The 16,016-nt window shown below is 39.8% G+C and overlaps 1 protein-coding gene across 2 annotated transcripts in view; it reads left to right on the top strand.

Moving 5' to 3' along the window:
• Positions 1-16,016, top strand: part of AKAP13 (A-kinase anchoring protein 13) — a 324,337-nt gene that overhangs the window by 156,868 nt on the left and 151,453 nt on the right. For both annotated transcript variants that reach the window (XM_055326518.1, XM_055326519.1), the window contains exon 6: positions 13,356-13,554. In XM_055326518.1, the coding sequence (XP_055182493.1) occupies positions 13,356-13,554 (199 nt within the window). The remainder of the gene's footprint in view (positions 1-13,355; positions 13,555-16,016) is intronic.

Below are 16,016 nucleotides of genomic sequence, written 5' to 3'. Positions count from 1 at the left end.
TGTCTTCAGTTTCAAATTACTTTATCCAGTTCCATTCTTTCCAAGTTTCAGCTTATTTTGTAAGCATTTCTCTTTCCCCAGCCTGGATTTGGATGTTAGTCACAGGGATAATGGTCTCCTTTTCAAGACAGTTCTCATGTCCCTGTGTTTCTCCTCTGATCAAGTACACTTTGTAGGGGCACCTGGGTGGCTCAGTGGTTGAGCATCTGCCTTCAGCTCAGGTCGTGATCCTGGGGTCCTGGAATTGAGCCCACATCAGGCTCCCTGCAGCAAGCCTGCTTCTCTCTCTGCCTATGTTTCTGCCTCTCTCTGTGTGTCTCTCTCATGAATAAATAAATAAAATCTTACCAAAAAAAGGTACACTTTGTAGAGGACAGTAAGTAGTTAAGCCAGCAACTGTCTTAGAATAGACAAAAGAATCATATGTTCTGCGAGAGATCAACATAGCTTTATAGAAATAGAAATCTAAGAAATACTTAAATAGAAACTTCTGTGTCATCATTTAGATGGCTTCAGTCATCTGGGAAGGGAGAAGGTAGAGAAAAATGCATTACTGAGTGAGTGGAGATTGGTAAATGGGTTGTTTCTTAGATGAAGATCCATTTGGTGTTGGTCTAGTGCTGTTCTGAGAATGAATTTTAAATAGAAGTGTCAGAGTCCAGACTCCGGTTTCTCTGTGTTCCCTTGCAGTAGCTCTTGGTGACACTTGCAGTATGTATGTCTGTCCTCTGACATAGATCAGAATCAATAAGGATAACGAGGAGGGAGAATTAGTGTTTTATTAGACATAAAATTATTCATAATGCTGCCACCAATAAGAGATTTATTTCATTACCAGATACTATCTCCCACATTGCAATGTTTTTTTTTAAAAGAGTGCAGCTGATTTCCTATTTTGTGTTCTGATATTTTTACTTTATCCTATTCTTACCTATTTTGTGGTCTTACAATTTTTTTAAAGATTTTATTTGAGAGAGAACATGTGTGCACACCCATGAGAGAGAGAGAGAGAGAGATCACAAACAGGAGGAAAGGGCAGAGGGAGAAGCAGGATCCCTGCTGAGCAGGAAGCACAACATGGGGCTCTCTATTCCAGGACTCTGAGATCATGACCTGAGCCAAAGGCAGGCGCTTAACTGCCTGAGCCACCCAGGTGCCCCTTGTAATTGTTTTTGAGGCCCTCTAAAATATTTTGTTTATCTTGAGTATTTAAATCTTTGCCCAATGTTGAATGTTAGTTTTAACATGTAAAAAATTAGAAATTAAGTAATGAATGCTGCAGTGAGCCTCATATTTACCTATTGATTTTTGCTTCTGCTAATTTTTTTTATCATATCTGCCAACATATAGTATAACACCCAGTGCTTATATCTCATCATGTGCCTTCCTTACGCTAAATTATTTCTATAAGTTCCGAGACGTTGTATAATTCAGTCAAAGGATTTTGACTTACAACTTCAGTGTTTCTTGCACTCTTGCTAGCCTTGACTATGCTTTCCTTTTTAAAATGAACTGGCATCTGTAAGTTACTTTAATGTGTGGTTTATAACTGGTTGTACATTAGAATCCCTGAGGATTCTAATTACGCATGAGAATCTCCTGGAGAGTTTTAAAAACTGCTAATACCTCAGGGCCACCTCTGGAGATTTTTATTTAATTGGTGTGAGGTGTGATCTGGACATCAGGATTTTATTAAGTTCTCCAGGTAATTCCAAAATGTAGTTAAGATTAAGAACTTTGCCTTATTGGGGAAAATTAGACTTAACATTACACCTGAAAATTAATTCCTGAGCGTTATTATGAATCAGGTTGGTGGCTTAAATCTTAATAGGGTAAAGGAAGAATCAACTAAGGCTGATCACATTAGTAAATATTTAGGTATCAGTCTTGTCTAGTATAAATTAACTGTACTTTTTACTTAACCTGTGAATGTTGGTACGTTAGATATTTATGCAAATATAATTAGTATCATGGTAAGATATTAGAAATTATTTTTTTAAGATCTTGAAAACAGTGCAAGTAAGGTAAGACTAGAAAATGCAGAACTTTGGCTGTCATAGGAGCAACATAGTCCAGAAGTCACAGAGCCATTGAGTTGGAGAGCCCAAGTAGCCTCTCCAAGTGAAAAGAGGGAAAAATGGCCATGGAAGCCATGGGCCACACACGATAATGTCATGTGTGTAACGTACTGTAATCTAGAACCTACACCCCCAAAACTTAAGGTCCCCAAAGAGCATATGTTAAAAATACTTCATGGGCTTCACTGGTCTGCATTTTCTAGTGCAAAATAGAGAGGTGGTTTTGTGTAGTGGTTTAGAGTACCAGCTCTAATTCTAGCTCTGTGACTTACTAGCCACGGGGCAGGTCATTAAATTTCTCACACCTTCAGTTTCCTCATCTGCAAATTGGGGTAATATCTTCCTTCACAACGTAGGTGAAAGAAATAATAATGTTTTAAATGTAAGACACGTAGCTCAATATTCGGTGCATTGTTAAACCATTAATAAATGTAGCTGTAAAAGGAAGTAACTAGGGTGTGTGCCTCTTTGCTTGTGGAAGGAAACAGAAACCAATGTAATAGTAAGTGTATCTCTAATCCCTAAAACAACTCTGTGAGAAAGCTGATATTATTGCCACTTTTTGGTAAACAGATAAAAAAAACGTTGGCTCCTGGAAGCTCACTAGTCTTAGACCAGACTGTGTTATAAAGGGGATTCAGTTCACACCTCAAAACCCTGCTTTGTCATCGTATCACCCAGTGATGTAGCCTCCAGGGAAATCTATAGTCAATGTAATGAGATAATTTTGAGTAGAATAGTTTTTTTTTTTCCCTTAGGGAAAGGTGGGTGCACATTGGTGTCAGTTTTGTGGAAAATGGGGTAAACAATTTGTGCCTTTTTTTTTTTTTAATAAATCGAAGGACTCAAAGTTGGCACTTTCATTTGAGAGGAATGTGCTTATTTTGAAAATAGACTGAGATTCTGGGCTGTGCAGTTTGCCCTGCTTGTTTGCCAGTCTCACCAGGCACCTGAGAATGGCTGTGATTGATCTGCAGATGCTTTGGAGTAAATGTGCACCGGGGGTGGGGAGGCTTTAGAAGTATTCACTAGAGAATGCCTGTGTGGTGAAAAACTTTGGGCCCAAGATGGATGTTCTTTGAATTTGTGAAGAAATTCTTCCCCTGCAGGCCTCTTTGCTCTGTGCTGACTTCAGATGACCCCAGGTGCTTCCTGTCCCGGAAAGAGCAGCCCCTCTCACCTGGAGCAGTGCTACATAAGACCTAGGAGAGTGCAGCTTGGGTGGAGAGGTCAGTGTAGCCAGGATTCAAATCTATTACTCCAGTACCTGTTAGCTGAGTCCTAAGTACGGAGAGTACTGGTGCTTACTGAGTGCTACTGTGTGCCTGGCAGTATTGAATCATTACTCTCTTGCCCCCGTTCCTTGCCACGGCAGCTTTGTAGAGGGGCCATTACAGTGTTCATACAGATGATTATGCATGTTCAAAGAAGTTAAGCATCTATCTCAGGCTCTCACTTCTCATAAGTGGTGAAGTTTGTTGCTTGAAGCCAGGCTTATCAAACTGCTAATGGATGTATATCTTGAGCAAACAAGTTTCACATTTCTGAGTCTCAGTTTTCTCTCCTCTAAACTAAGAATAGCACTTCCTTGAAGGATTCTTACATGGATTAAATAGTGTAAATAAAAGCACCTGCCCGTTTCTTAATAGATACCAGATCATACTAGTTTCTTCCCTGCCTTAACTAAATAGTGATCATAGGATGAAAGAATTGCTACCTCTGCCTTGTTTAAAATCAGTGTTTTATATGTAACTTTTTATTTTGAAAAATCTTGAACCTATAGAAAAGATGCAAGAATGGAATAATGAACTCTTGTATATTCTTCATCGAAATGCACCAGTTGTTAACATTTGTTGTGTTTGTTTTATTGGTGTTTTATTTATGTACATGCAGTGTTTCTGAACTCTTTGGAGGGTAAGTTGCAGACATGTCCCCTTATTCTGAAGTATTTCAGCATATTCTTTTTCTTTTTTTTTTTTTAAAGATTTTATTTATTTATTTATTTGACAGAGTGTACAAGCAGGGGGAGAGGGAAAAACTGGCTCCCCCCCTGATGAGGGATCCCAGTGCAGGGGTCCATCCCAGGACTGTGGGATCATGACCTGAGTCAAGGCAGAGACTTAACCGACTGAGTCACCCAGGCACCTCTTTTCAGCATATTCTTATCACAGTGCACCCATCAGTCATATCACATTAATATAATAAGATGATCTCATATGTGGTTTATATTCCTTTTTTGCCAGCTGCCCAAGAGTATCCTTTTAGCGTGGTCTTCACCTGACCTTGACCATGCACTGGGTCTAGTTGTCATGGTGTGTTATTTCCTTGTCAGCTTTACCTTCTCAGACATTCCTGCCACTTATAAGAGCATTACTGGAGTTACTTCTTTAGATTATCTCTCCCTTCATAGAAAGCGAGTTCTTTGTAATCTCAAACTGTTGGTAAACATCTTGAGGAAACCAGAGGAATATTTGTACTCTGCTGGCCTGAGTGGTATAGCCCAGCATCTGTTTGAGGACCTGCAACCTGTCAGGAGATTGAGCAGGGTAGTGAGGCCCAGCCAGTCTAGAGGAGAATGGTCTCTGTCCTTAATCAAGGTGACAGAGGAGTAAAGAGCATCACAGTACAGTGCAACAGGGCTTTTAGAGCTCAGCTCAAGACTGCCCTGGGGATTCCTACTGCAGACTCAGGGTTGAAGTAGGCAGTGCTCAAGCATGGCTGAAAACAATATAAAATGCATTACACCCGGATGATTGCAAGTCTCAAGGTAATCATGATGTCAGCCGGCCCTTTCTGTCTTGTAGTCTGTTCTGGGGTCTGGCTGAATGTGACAGTCTAAGAAATTCTTAGAGATCTCGGTACTGTCTGATGGAGTAGACACAAAGTAGTCCCCATCGTGCATAACTGTCACAATTAGTAGTAAAAGTGCACTTTTCTTCAGAGGGGTGGTGTCCTCCTTGGAATGAGAAATGAAATGAGGAGAGATCACAGCCCACAACATTTACATGTCCTCATCTGTAAATCTCCCATTTGCTCATTTAAAAAAGAAACAAAAAAACTTCAGCTCAGGCTATGGTGCCTGTTAACCAGAATTTCAGATCACCTTGTGGGTATGCTTTTCTGTGTTGCTACACTTGACTTGGTTGCAATAAAATCTTTGTGTAATAATATTTCTAAGGCAAATTTTAGATACTTAGGCATATTCCCCTCAGTGGCAGAAATACAAAGCTGAGGGACAACTTAATTATTAACTGTAGCCCCAGAAAGGACTTCTAATCAAAAAGAGGCTGACTAGTTATTCTCCAAGCCCAGAGGAGACTACACAAGAAAAGAGGCCATTGGTGGGAAACATGCTTGTTGTACATAAAGAAAGTCTATACTTTTGGAATTACAGAGCATTTAGCTCTGCCCCGGGCTCCAGGTGGGAATCTCCCAACTCACCTGGGAGGGAAGGTAGATGGAGAGAGAGCAGGGCTCTGCCTTCCTTTCCCTGTACTGGCCCCATCCCCAAGCAATTCTTTTTTTGCAAATGATTTTATCTGAAGATGTTCAGCTACCTGCAAGTTTGAAACCTGTGTGTTAGATGTTTTTGTTGAAGTCTACCAGCCCATGGTCCCCTGAGGTGCCTTGCAGCTCAATCCACAGCCTCTAGGCTGCTTTCCTCACATGCACCTGCTGTCTGTTGTTAGCTTCTGGAACGTGGGTGAATGTTAACATCAATCAGAGCATTCCGTGGAAGCAGATGAGTGAAGGTTCATTTGAACAGTTCACTTGAGCTATTTGTACTCCCACTGGCAATATGCAGAAGGGCAGTTGGCTGTATTTATATACCCTGTGTTAGTCTCTTTTGAGATGTTCTTTTCTGGCTGTGAATTTAGATACATTTTGATCAACACTGCTACAATGTTGTGTCATAATTTAATTCACTTAATTTTTTGTATTCTTAGCGGTATATAAAGTAATGGTACTATTTACAAGTAATAGTATAATTTTGATGACATGTGGTGTATTTAGTGTACAAAATGCCACACTTGTAAGTATAAAAGTCTTCATTGATTCTTTCTTGTTTTTTGCTTCCATAGAAGTGATAGTACCACCAATAAGCCACATTGTGGCTGTCTAATAGTAATTCATGTGTTTGACCTTAGATTGTATGTTTGCATTTATCATTGTAGCTCTGGCATCTAGCACAGTGCCTACAACTTAATAAGTGTTCAGTAAATGTTTCATTGAATGATCTTGGAGTATCACATTGTGAAGCAAGACCATAAAAACGAGACTCTAGTTAGGAGTAATTAGGAAAAGGAAAGTAATTTAATTCAAGTAAAAATACTAAATTGTGCAAGAAAGGGAGCGTATTCATAGGACATTACATAGAGCAGCTACGAGCAGTACTAGATGCAGAATAATGTAGACACCGAATGCAGATGGCACCATGATTATTAGAACTGTTCTGGGGAGGACAGGATAGGCTGCATGGATGTGGTTTTAGGGAGGGGGCAGATAGTGAGCTAAGCACTCCCTCTTGGTGTTGGGAAGTTGGTTTGTAATGCCTCATCAACACCAATTCCCTCATTCCCCTTCTGTGTGCGTGTCTGTCTGCTTTGTGATTCTGTTGTTTGGAAGAGTAGTTTTTTTCTATAACGTAGCCCCAAAACGATAGGCCGCATTTTCATTTATTACTAAGCCAAAGAAAATAACTATAGAGATTCTCCATACACTTATTTTGGTATCCTGTATTGACTTTCAATCTTAAACCTTCAGTGAATCACAGCTGCAGTAAGTACAATCCTTCTCCTACGGAGCCTTGTATTCTGGTGAGAGGGACAAGACAGGTACACAAATAATCATTAAAATAGCCCAAAGAGGGTTTGGTTTTGTTTTAAAGCTGCAAGACTGTAATATAATAGAGTCTTGTATATTCAGAGGGAAAGGAAAGACTGGAAAGAAGAATGGAAGATATCTGGAAACCAGACCATTGAAAGATGGGTGGATTTTGGATAGGTTAGTATTGTGTTGACTGATGAAGTGTGTTTGGGGAATGGGCATTGACAGTTTGGCTGCAGAATAGGGTACAAGAAGAAGGGGTGGCTGGCTGGCTCAATTGGTAGAGCACACTACCCTTGATCTTGGGGTCATGTATTTGAGCCCCACATTGGGTGTAGAGATGACTTAAAAAAAAGAATAGGGCATGAAAAGATAAGTTGACATGAAGTACATAGGTACCTTAACATGGAAGCGTTGACAGGTAGAATCATTGTTGCTGTAGCATACCAATGAAACTACTATCATCGTAGAGTGGAAAGAGATGGTTGTAGTTCTAGTGTTCTTATTAGCTGAGTGTCCTTGGTCATGAAATTCTTCAACCTTCCATTTTAAATATCCATACAGTAAAAATGGGATGCTTTATAGAATGCTTAAGATTAAAAGGGAAAGGGATCCCTGGGTGGCGCAGCGGTTTGGCGCCTGCCTTTGGCCCAGGGCGCGATCCTGGAGACCCAGGATCGAATCCCACGTCAGGCTCCCAGTGCATGGAGCCTGCTTCTCCATCTGCCTATGTCTCTGCCTCTCTCTCTCTCTCTCTCTCTCTCTCTCTCTCTCTCTCTCTCACTGTGTGCCTATCATAAATAAATAAAATAAAAATAAATTTAAAAAAAAAAAAGATTAAAAGGGAAAGCCTAGGTGATAAGGGACCCTTATCACGCCTGATGTTAAAAAAACAACAACAGTAAGCACAGCAAAACTTTTGGGCTGGAGGATGGCATCCTGTTGCTTTAAAATGATTTCTTTGGGTAGATTTGGGGAGCAGGGGAAGTTCTAGGGCAGCTGGCCTGTAACAAGAGTATCTATGAGTCCAGATAATTCAGTGAGGGCTTTGAGCTAGAGCAGTTCTTGTAGGAATTGAAATAAGACACTGAATGGGAGATACATTGCAAACGCAAGACCAACAGAATGTTTGAAGAAGGGAGATTGTGTTACTAAGGATGACAATGGTTTCGTTCCTGGAAATAAGTTCGGAGTTACTGCTGCTTCGGGGAATGGAAGGAACATAAAATGGAGTTTTGAAATTTGAGAATGCCCACTGCATATCCTGTAAGACATTGAAGTTGTTGTAAATGTGGGGCAGGAGCCTCAGACTTTGCAGCTGGAGAGAGATTTGGGAGGTGAACCAGGGCTGTGGGAAAGGATGAATGAGAGTAAGAGAGTTGACATGTGTCCACATCTTAGATGTGAGAAGAGAAAGCCAGAGAAAACTGTAGGCAGGCAGGATGGTTCTTGATGAGTGTCCAGTGAGAATAAGTTTCAGCAGAAGAATCTGGTCACTATTTTAAAATTCTCCAAAACTCAAGGGTGATGGGGACAAAGAAAGGCTGCCAGATTTGGGGTTTTCTGGTCAGTGGACCCCTACTAAAGAGGTTTTAGTAGCAGTTGGAGTGAGGAAGGGCCAAAATGCAGAGCCTTGAAGCTTTTGGATAACCAGTAAGGAGGCGGAAGGGAGAGGAGGACAGATGAAGTACATCAGTGCATTGACAGCAGCATTTCTCAACCTCAGCACTACTGATGATTTGGGCCTGACAGTTTCTCGTGGTGGGGGAGCTGACCTGTGCATAGTAGGACCGCCTCCCCTCCCCAGTACCCCCAGGTTGTGAACACAAGAAAATGTCTCCATGTCATCCGATGCCTCCCAGGAGCCGGATTCCTCCGTGAGATCTGGTCTGCTGAATGAAGTGCAGATTGCTCCTGCTACTCCCTCCCCCCGCCCCCCCCCCGGGTATGCAGGCAGTAGGAATCCCTTCTGTTTCCACCACTGATCTGTTACCTGCTAGTGTTTTAACTGCACTTGGGAGGGCAGAGCTAGTCCAGAAGTGTGTGGAAAACTGTAGGCATCCGGATTACCCAATCTGGGTTGGCAGGAAGGGTAGGGGGAACAGAGCAAACCCACTGTTGAGAAGGGGCGTTCTTGACGTTAGAGGGGTTGGGCGGAGGTAATTATTAGTGGATGAAGATTGTTTTAACTCATGTTAGGTGGCCTTAAGCTTCTCACTAAGAAAGGCAAAAAGGTCACCTAAGAATGAAGTAGACAAAGTTAAGTTTGGGCCTTTGGGGACATTATAGAAAGTATAATTTCACAAGTGACTAAAAGCATTCTGGAGAAGTAGTGAGTCCTGGCTCAGTAGGGAAATTTAAAAAATTTGTTAAAAACATTAATTAAAATCTTGGGGAATAAGAATAAAACCTACAGCCCAACCACTGTGACTCTATTTTTATTTGTGCATTTTGCCATCTAAACTTACCTAAGTTTTTACACTTATTTTGCTTATTTCCCTGGACATTGTAAATTTCTGTGTTTCTGAACTGTTAACTTCCATTATTTTTAATGGCTACATAATAGTCCAGAAATTTGTTCTTCAGTTTACCAAACAGCCCTGTAATTACTGACCTGGTGGTGTCATTTTTAACCATTATACCTAAAGTTGCAGTAAACATTCCTATGTCTGGAGCTTTGCCACATGTTATTAGTGGATGAAGGACAAATCTTACATAGTGCTAAACACAGAGCACAAAAGACATAGAGCATCCCCTCAGGGGATGCCTGGGTGGCTCCGTTCGCTAAGCATCTGACTCTTAATTTTGGCTCAGGTCATGATGTCAGTGTCCTGAGCCCACATCGGGCTCCACACACTCAGTGCAGAGTCTGCTTGAGATTCTCTTTCCCTCTTCCTTTGACCCTCTTCCTTGTTCTCTCTGTTTCTCTCAAATAAATAAATCTTAAAAATAATAAGCCACCTCTTTGAGGCCTTTCTGGCCTGCCACATTTAAAATTGCAACTCTTGGGGAAACAAAGCAAAAATGAACTATTAGGACTTTATCAAGATAGAAAGCTTTTACCCAGCAAAGGGAACAGTCAAAACCAAAAGACCTACAGAATGGAGAAGATATTTATAAATATATTATCAGATAAATGGCTAGTGTCCAAAATGTTTAAAGAACTTATCAAACTCAACACCCAAAAAACAAATAACCCAGTCAAGAAATGAGCAAAAGTCCTGAACAGACATTTCTCCAAAGAAGACCTATGAATGACCAACAAATGAAGACATGCTCAATATCACTTGGCCTCAGGGAAATACAAATCAAAACCACAACGAGATACTGCCTCACAGCAGTCAGAATGGCTAAAATTAACAAGTCAAGAAACAAATGTTGGTGAAGATGAGGAGAAACCCTTTTACACTGCTGGTGGGAATGCAAGTTGGTATAGCCACTCTGGAAAACAGTATGGAAGTTTCTCGAAAAGTTGAATATAGAGCCACCCTGTGACCCAGCAATTGCGCTACTACTCATTTATCCCAAAGATACATAGTGATTCAAAGGGCCATCTGCACCCCAATGTTTAGAGCAGCAATGTCCACAATAGCCAAACTGTGGAAAGCGCCCAGATGTCTGACAGATGAATAAAGAAGATGTGGTTTATACATACAGTATTTCATATACAATGAAATATTATTCAGCCATCAAAAAAAGTGAAATCTTACCATTTACAACTACATAGATGGAACTAGAAGGTATTATGCTAAGTGAAATAAGTCTGAGAAAGCCAGTTGTTATATGATTTCATTTGTGGAATTTACGAAACAATTCAGGATCATAGGGGAAGAGAGGGAAAAGTAAAATAAAACGAAATCAGAGAGGGGAGACAAAACCGTAAGAGACCTTTAACTCTAGGAAACAAACTGAGGGTTGCTGGAGGGGAGGAGGGAAAGGGATGGGATAACTGGGTGATGGGCTATAAGGAGGGCACATGATGAAATGAGCACTGGGTGTGTTATGCAACTGATGAATCACTGACCTCTACTGAAACTGATAATGCACTGTATGTTAATGAATTAGATTTAAATAAAAATAAAGTTGCAACCCTCCTCTTGCTTTATTTTTCTCCATAGCACTTGTTCTGCTCAAAAATGCCAGATGTTTTATTTAATCTGACTGGTCTTATCTCCCTTGCTAAGTATGTAAACTCCCAACTGGATAAGAATTTTGGTTTGTATCTCCAGCACCTGGAATAATACCTAGCCCATAAATAATTGGCTGAATAGCAAGGTTTACTCGGACCCGCAGGTCAAATGGATTTGGAAGAGTGTCAGTTGCACCAGATATTCATGAAATCAGTAAGAGAATAGTTGCATTGACTAGTCTCTGGTATCTAGACAGAGTAAGAAGCAACAAAAATTCACGGAGACAAGAATTGGGAGAGGAAGGGTTAGCACTTGGTGGGTAATTGTGACAACAAAAAGTGCATTCCTCTTGGAGAGGAGAGCATGGGAGCAGTAGAAGGTAAATAGTTTGTGATCACAGACGGGAACTTCTCAAGGTTTAGATAGTAGAAAGGAAACAGTTGGAGAATTAATTGTGGCAAGCTTGGTAGAAAACACCATTTTACTGGGAATGGATTGTGTCCCTTTTTAATTGCCCCAGTATTGGCAGACAGTCCTCTCCCATGTATTTGCCTCACGGTGGAGTGGTGGGTATATAAATCAGGTTTTGTTTTCAAAGGCCTTTTCTTTTTTTTTTTTTTTTTTATTATCGTACGGGTATCGTAATCCCAAGTAATCAGATATGCTAGTTATGTGTACAGATAGTTAATGACTCCAAGTTAGTGACAATGTCAACCCAAGCCTCAAAGCTAAATTTACAGAGAAGTTATGTCCCACTCATTTGGGTGTAGCTGTTGGCTGCTTAGTTGAGTCATTGCTGAACTTTTAAGTGACTTATCTTACAAGTAGAATTGACCCTTGAACAATGCAAGGGCCAACCCCCTGCACCGTCAAAAATCCACATACAACTTATCAAAAACTTAATAACCTGCTATTGATTAAAAGCCTTACCAGTATCATGAACAGCCAATTAACACAGATTTTGTCTTATGTGTATTATATAGTATATTCTTACAACACAGAGCCAGAGAAAAGATGAACAAAATCATAAGAGGAAAAAATACCTTTACAGAGCTATACTGTATTTATGAGAGGGAAAAAAAAATATCTGTGTGTAAATGGACCCATGCAGTTGAAACTCACCTTGCTCAAGAGTCAGCAGTCCCTTTTTTTTTTTTTTTTGAGGTCACTTTACACAGAGTAGAACAGCTTGGTTAGTACATAAATGACTTAGCTTAGCATATGCTAGGTTCATTTTAAGCCTTAACTGCTAGGATGTCACTCTTGAGGATGGACATTACAATAGTTTACTTTTGGAGCATCCTTCATTGTTCAGCTAGCCCATGATTACTCAGTTCTAGGCCTCATAGATAGCATATGGTTAGTTTGAAATTCCAGTTACTATCTGGTAAGTTGTTAATGACAGACAGGTATGATTTAATAAATAAAACAATGCAAAGAAGGTTTCCCTTTCATATTTGTCAGTGTATACCATGTCTGTTACTTCTTCATGCTTAATTCTTGTTTTTTTTTTTTCATTCAATTATCTGTTTCATTTTAATATATAATGATCTCAAACATATAAACTTCTTCCTCCTTCCAGAATCTTGGGGATAGTTTTCCAACCTACTGGTTCATAAAGAGATTTCATGTTTTAAGACCTGTCCCATAAATTTTTTTTTTGCATACTTGTGCCTTTGTTGGTTTTACTTGTAGATGAAGTATGTTTATGATGAGCAAGGTTGTTCATTTTTTAAATTAAAAAAATTTTAACTTGAAGTTCTTAGAACCAAGTGCTTCTTCACAATTGTATTGACAAGTATAATATGATGTGGCATCACAGTCTTAGTCTATATAGTTGGCTTTTAGAGTTGTTAACAAAAGTTGGAGTGCCCTTATATGGGATATAATGATTCTTTCTTCTCTTTCTGATTTAATCAACTGCAGTTAGCATGTGGTGCAACCCAATTTAAGTGAAATGCTTAATATAAGCCTTGCTTCTGTTGAAAACCAGGCTAAGACCATCCTTTTTACATTTATTCATTAGTTGGTTATTAGCATAATAACTATTTCAAGCTCCCAGACCTCTCTTTATCTTGATCAAAAGAATATTCTTTGGGAGGAATCCTGCAGTTCTCATTTAATCCATTTGTGACCTCTTATGAGGCAGATGGAACAGTTAGTTATATGCTTGGATCACTGGGAAACTGTATTAACCAGATTTCTGCGGCAGAGCCTCCAGAACAGAGAGGTCAGAGATTTTACTACAGACTGAGAGGTAAACTCTCTGCCAGGAGGGAGCTGAACATCCATAGACTAACCAGAGATTGCTTGCTTGCAGGGAGAACGCTGAGGAACCAGACTCCTGGAGCAGTTTATCCTATGAAATCCCATATGGAGACTGTTCTGTGAGGCATCATCGAGAGTTGGACGTCTATACATTAACCTCTGAGTCCAAATCACATCATGAACCCTCAGTTCCTGGAAACAGTTGCACTGGACATATTTTTAAACTTATGAACATCCAGCAGCAGCTAATGGTAAGGAAGAAAATGTCCATTTTCAGGCTTTTGTGCTCTCTTTTCCCCCCAGTGACTCTTCCTATAATTAGAACATTTCCTCAAAGGTTGTAAAACCTAAAGCCGTTTCAGCAGTGTTAGATGTTACTGCTTATAGATACAGAACAGCAACAGGGGACTGGGAGAGCCTTTTCTTCCTTTCTTTTCTTTCTTTTTTTGCCAGGGTTTTGAAATAATGAAAGATACATATACACACAGCAGATACAGAAATATGCAACAACTGGAACTCAATTTTCTTGGCATAAAAGGGAATTTGTCTGTTTATAAATTTGTCTGTTTAGCTTTATAAAACTAAATGAGCAAAACAGTTTCTGAGATTGTTGCTAAGAGCAGGACCACATTTACTTAAAAATAAAGCCTTTTCACAACTATTTCAATGAGTGATGATAATGTTACTATATTTAAATTGATAGTTGTATGGTAAAAAGATCACTAAAAAAATAAAGATTTTATAATCCACTCAAGCCTTCAAGATAAAGTTGTTGCCAGACGTAAAAACATTACAGACTCCCTGGTTGCATTTATTATGGATAATATAAACGTCATATGGGTACATGTCTCTTGGCCATAACATCTGAAAGGCTAAGTTTAGATAATTTTTCCACCCAGTTTATTTCAGAGCTGATTTGATTTGGAAAAAGCTTGACAATAATTTCATTTAAGGTCATCTAGGGTCAGCTCGGTACCAGAGGCTTCTTTGGGAGCAGGCATTGTTTTTGAGGCCAACAGGCCAAGACGCTTCATGGCAGGGTCCTCTGATACACCTGCCTTTCCCTTTCTCAGTCATGTTTGTTCCAGGACAGATGTCCTTTAATTTCCCTCTGAACAGCTTGCTAAGAAGTCCGATTTTCCCTGGGAGGTCTTCTTACTAGGTGAATGACAATCTAGTTGAAAACATGAGCATGCAGGTGCCAGAGTTACTGTGTGATATGAGAATATTTGATAGGAAATTGTGAGAACTTAAAACTGTGACAGGATGTGTGTGTTAGGAGCTTCTGAAACAAGGCTTGTTTCCCCAAATCTCTTGTTCTAATGTTCACCCGTTGTTAAATGTAATGACCTGCTTTCATGATCTTCAGGAGATGGGAACATGCTAAATATGAACACTCTGAGGAGCATAGCACAGAAGCTTTTAGTGAAAGTCAATTTTTCTTGTACTTTCTTAGTAGAAAGACTTTAGTTGAACACAACGCATTTTACAGTGGTGTGGGTAAACTTTTACGATAGACCTGGTAGATAGACAGGACTGGTCTAATGTTGGAGAGCTGTAAATGTTCACCATACTGATACACTGAGGTCGTAAGTGAATGAGGGCCATGCACGGTAGTTATGCGTGAAATTATCACAGTAGATCAGAGAACAGGGAGGAGCAAACCAAAGGTTTTTAAAATAATTTTTATGTGTTGAACAAATTAGGAGTATTGTAAGAATTTCTGAAATCTTGGTAGAAAGGCAAGACCACCCTGAAGGTGAGCTATAGCTGTTTTTTTTTTTTTTTTCACATTTTTTTCCTAAGCCTTTTTCTACATGTCCATAACTCTGGGTTTTATTTATTTATTTCGACATGGTATCATAAATCTGTATTTCAGCTTTTATTGTGGTCTTCGTAGTTATCAGCATGACATTTGCTATCAGGTTGACCAACCGTGTTTTTTTTTTAACCACTCCCATATAGTTGGTTTTATCTGTTTTTGTTGTTTGAAATACTCTAAAGTTGCAAAAAGTGGTTTTGAGATGACCTATAGTATCCTCAAGCCATGGTACTTAACCAAGAATAATCAGGAATTGAATATTATTAGTTTGATATGTTCTTATTTTATATTCAGTACGAGACAGCAGCGGAACTGCTTTTATCGAACTGCTTTTATCGAAGAATATCTGTCATGCCACTGTTCTTTAAATTATGAACCTGTAGTGAAAACTGGCAAACTGGATTGAATGGAGCCAGTCTGGAGGATTAAGGGACACTATGTAACTTCTCAGTAAGAATTTAGGGCACAGGGCAACCTGGGTAGCTCAGCGGTTTAGCACCGCCTTCAGCCCATGGTGTGATCCTGGAGACCCGGGATCGAGTCCCACATCAGGCTCCCTGCATGGAGCCTGCTTCTCCCTCTACCTATATCTTTGCCTCTCTCTCTCTCTCTGTCTCTCTCTCTCATGAATAAATAAATAAAACCTTAAAAAAAAGAATTTAGAGCACAGGAGCATCTGCCTACACCTTGAAATTGGCGAGACTTGACCAAACTGCTTGGGATTTCCTGGTACTTGTATACGTGAGGTGGGATGGAAGTACTTCTACTCCTCTCAAGACCCTATAAAAATATCTTTCTTAGCTGAAGATGGGTGCTGTGCTTTTGTAAAACAAGATTTTTGAGGCCTGATTTTCATCTACTTTTCTAAAATAAGTTCATAGTTTAGGGAAT

The sequence above is a fragment of the Nyctereutes procyonoides genome, unplaced genomic scaffold (assembly GCF_905146905.1).
Source record: "Nyctereutes procyonoides isolate TBG_1078 unplaced genomic scaffold, NYPRO_anot_genome, whole genome shotgun sequence".
Lineage (NCBI taxonomy): Eukaryota > Metazoa > Chordata > Mammalia > Carnivora > Canidae > Nyctereutes > Nyctereutes procyonoides.
Note: the sequence above shows the minus strand (reverse complement) of the source record. Positions and strands in the feature narration are given on the sequence as shown.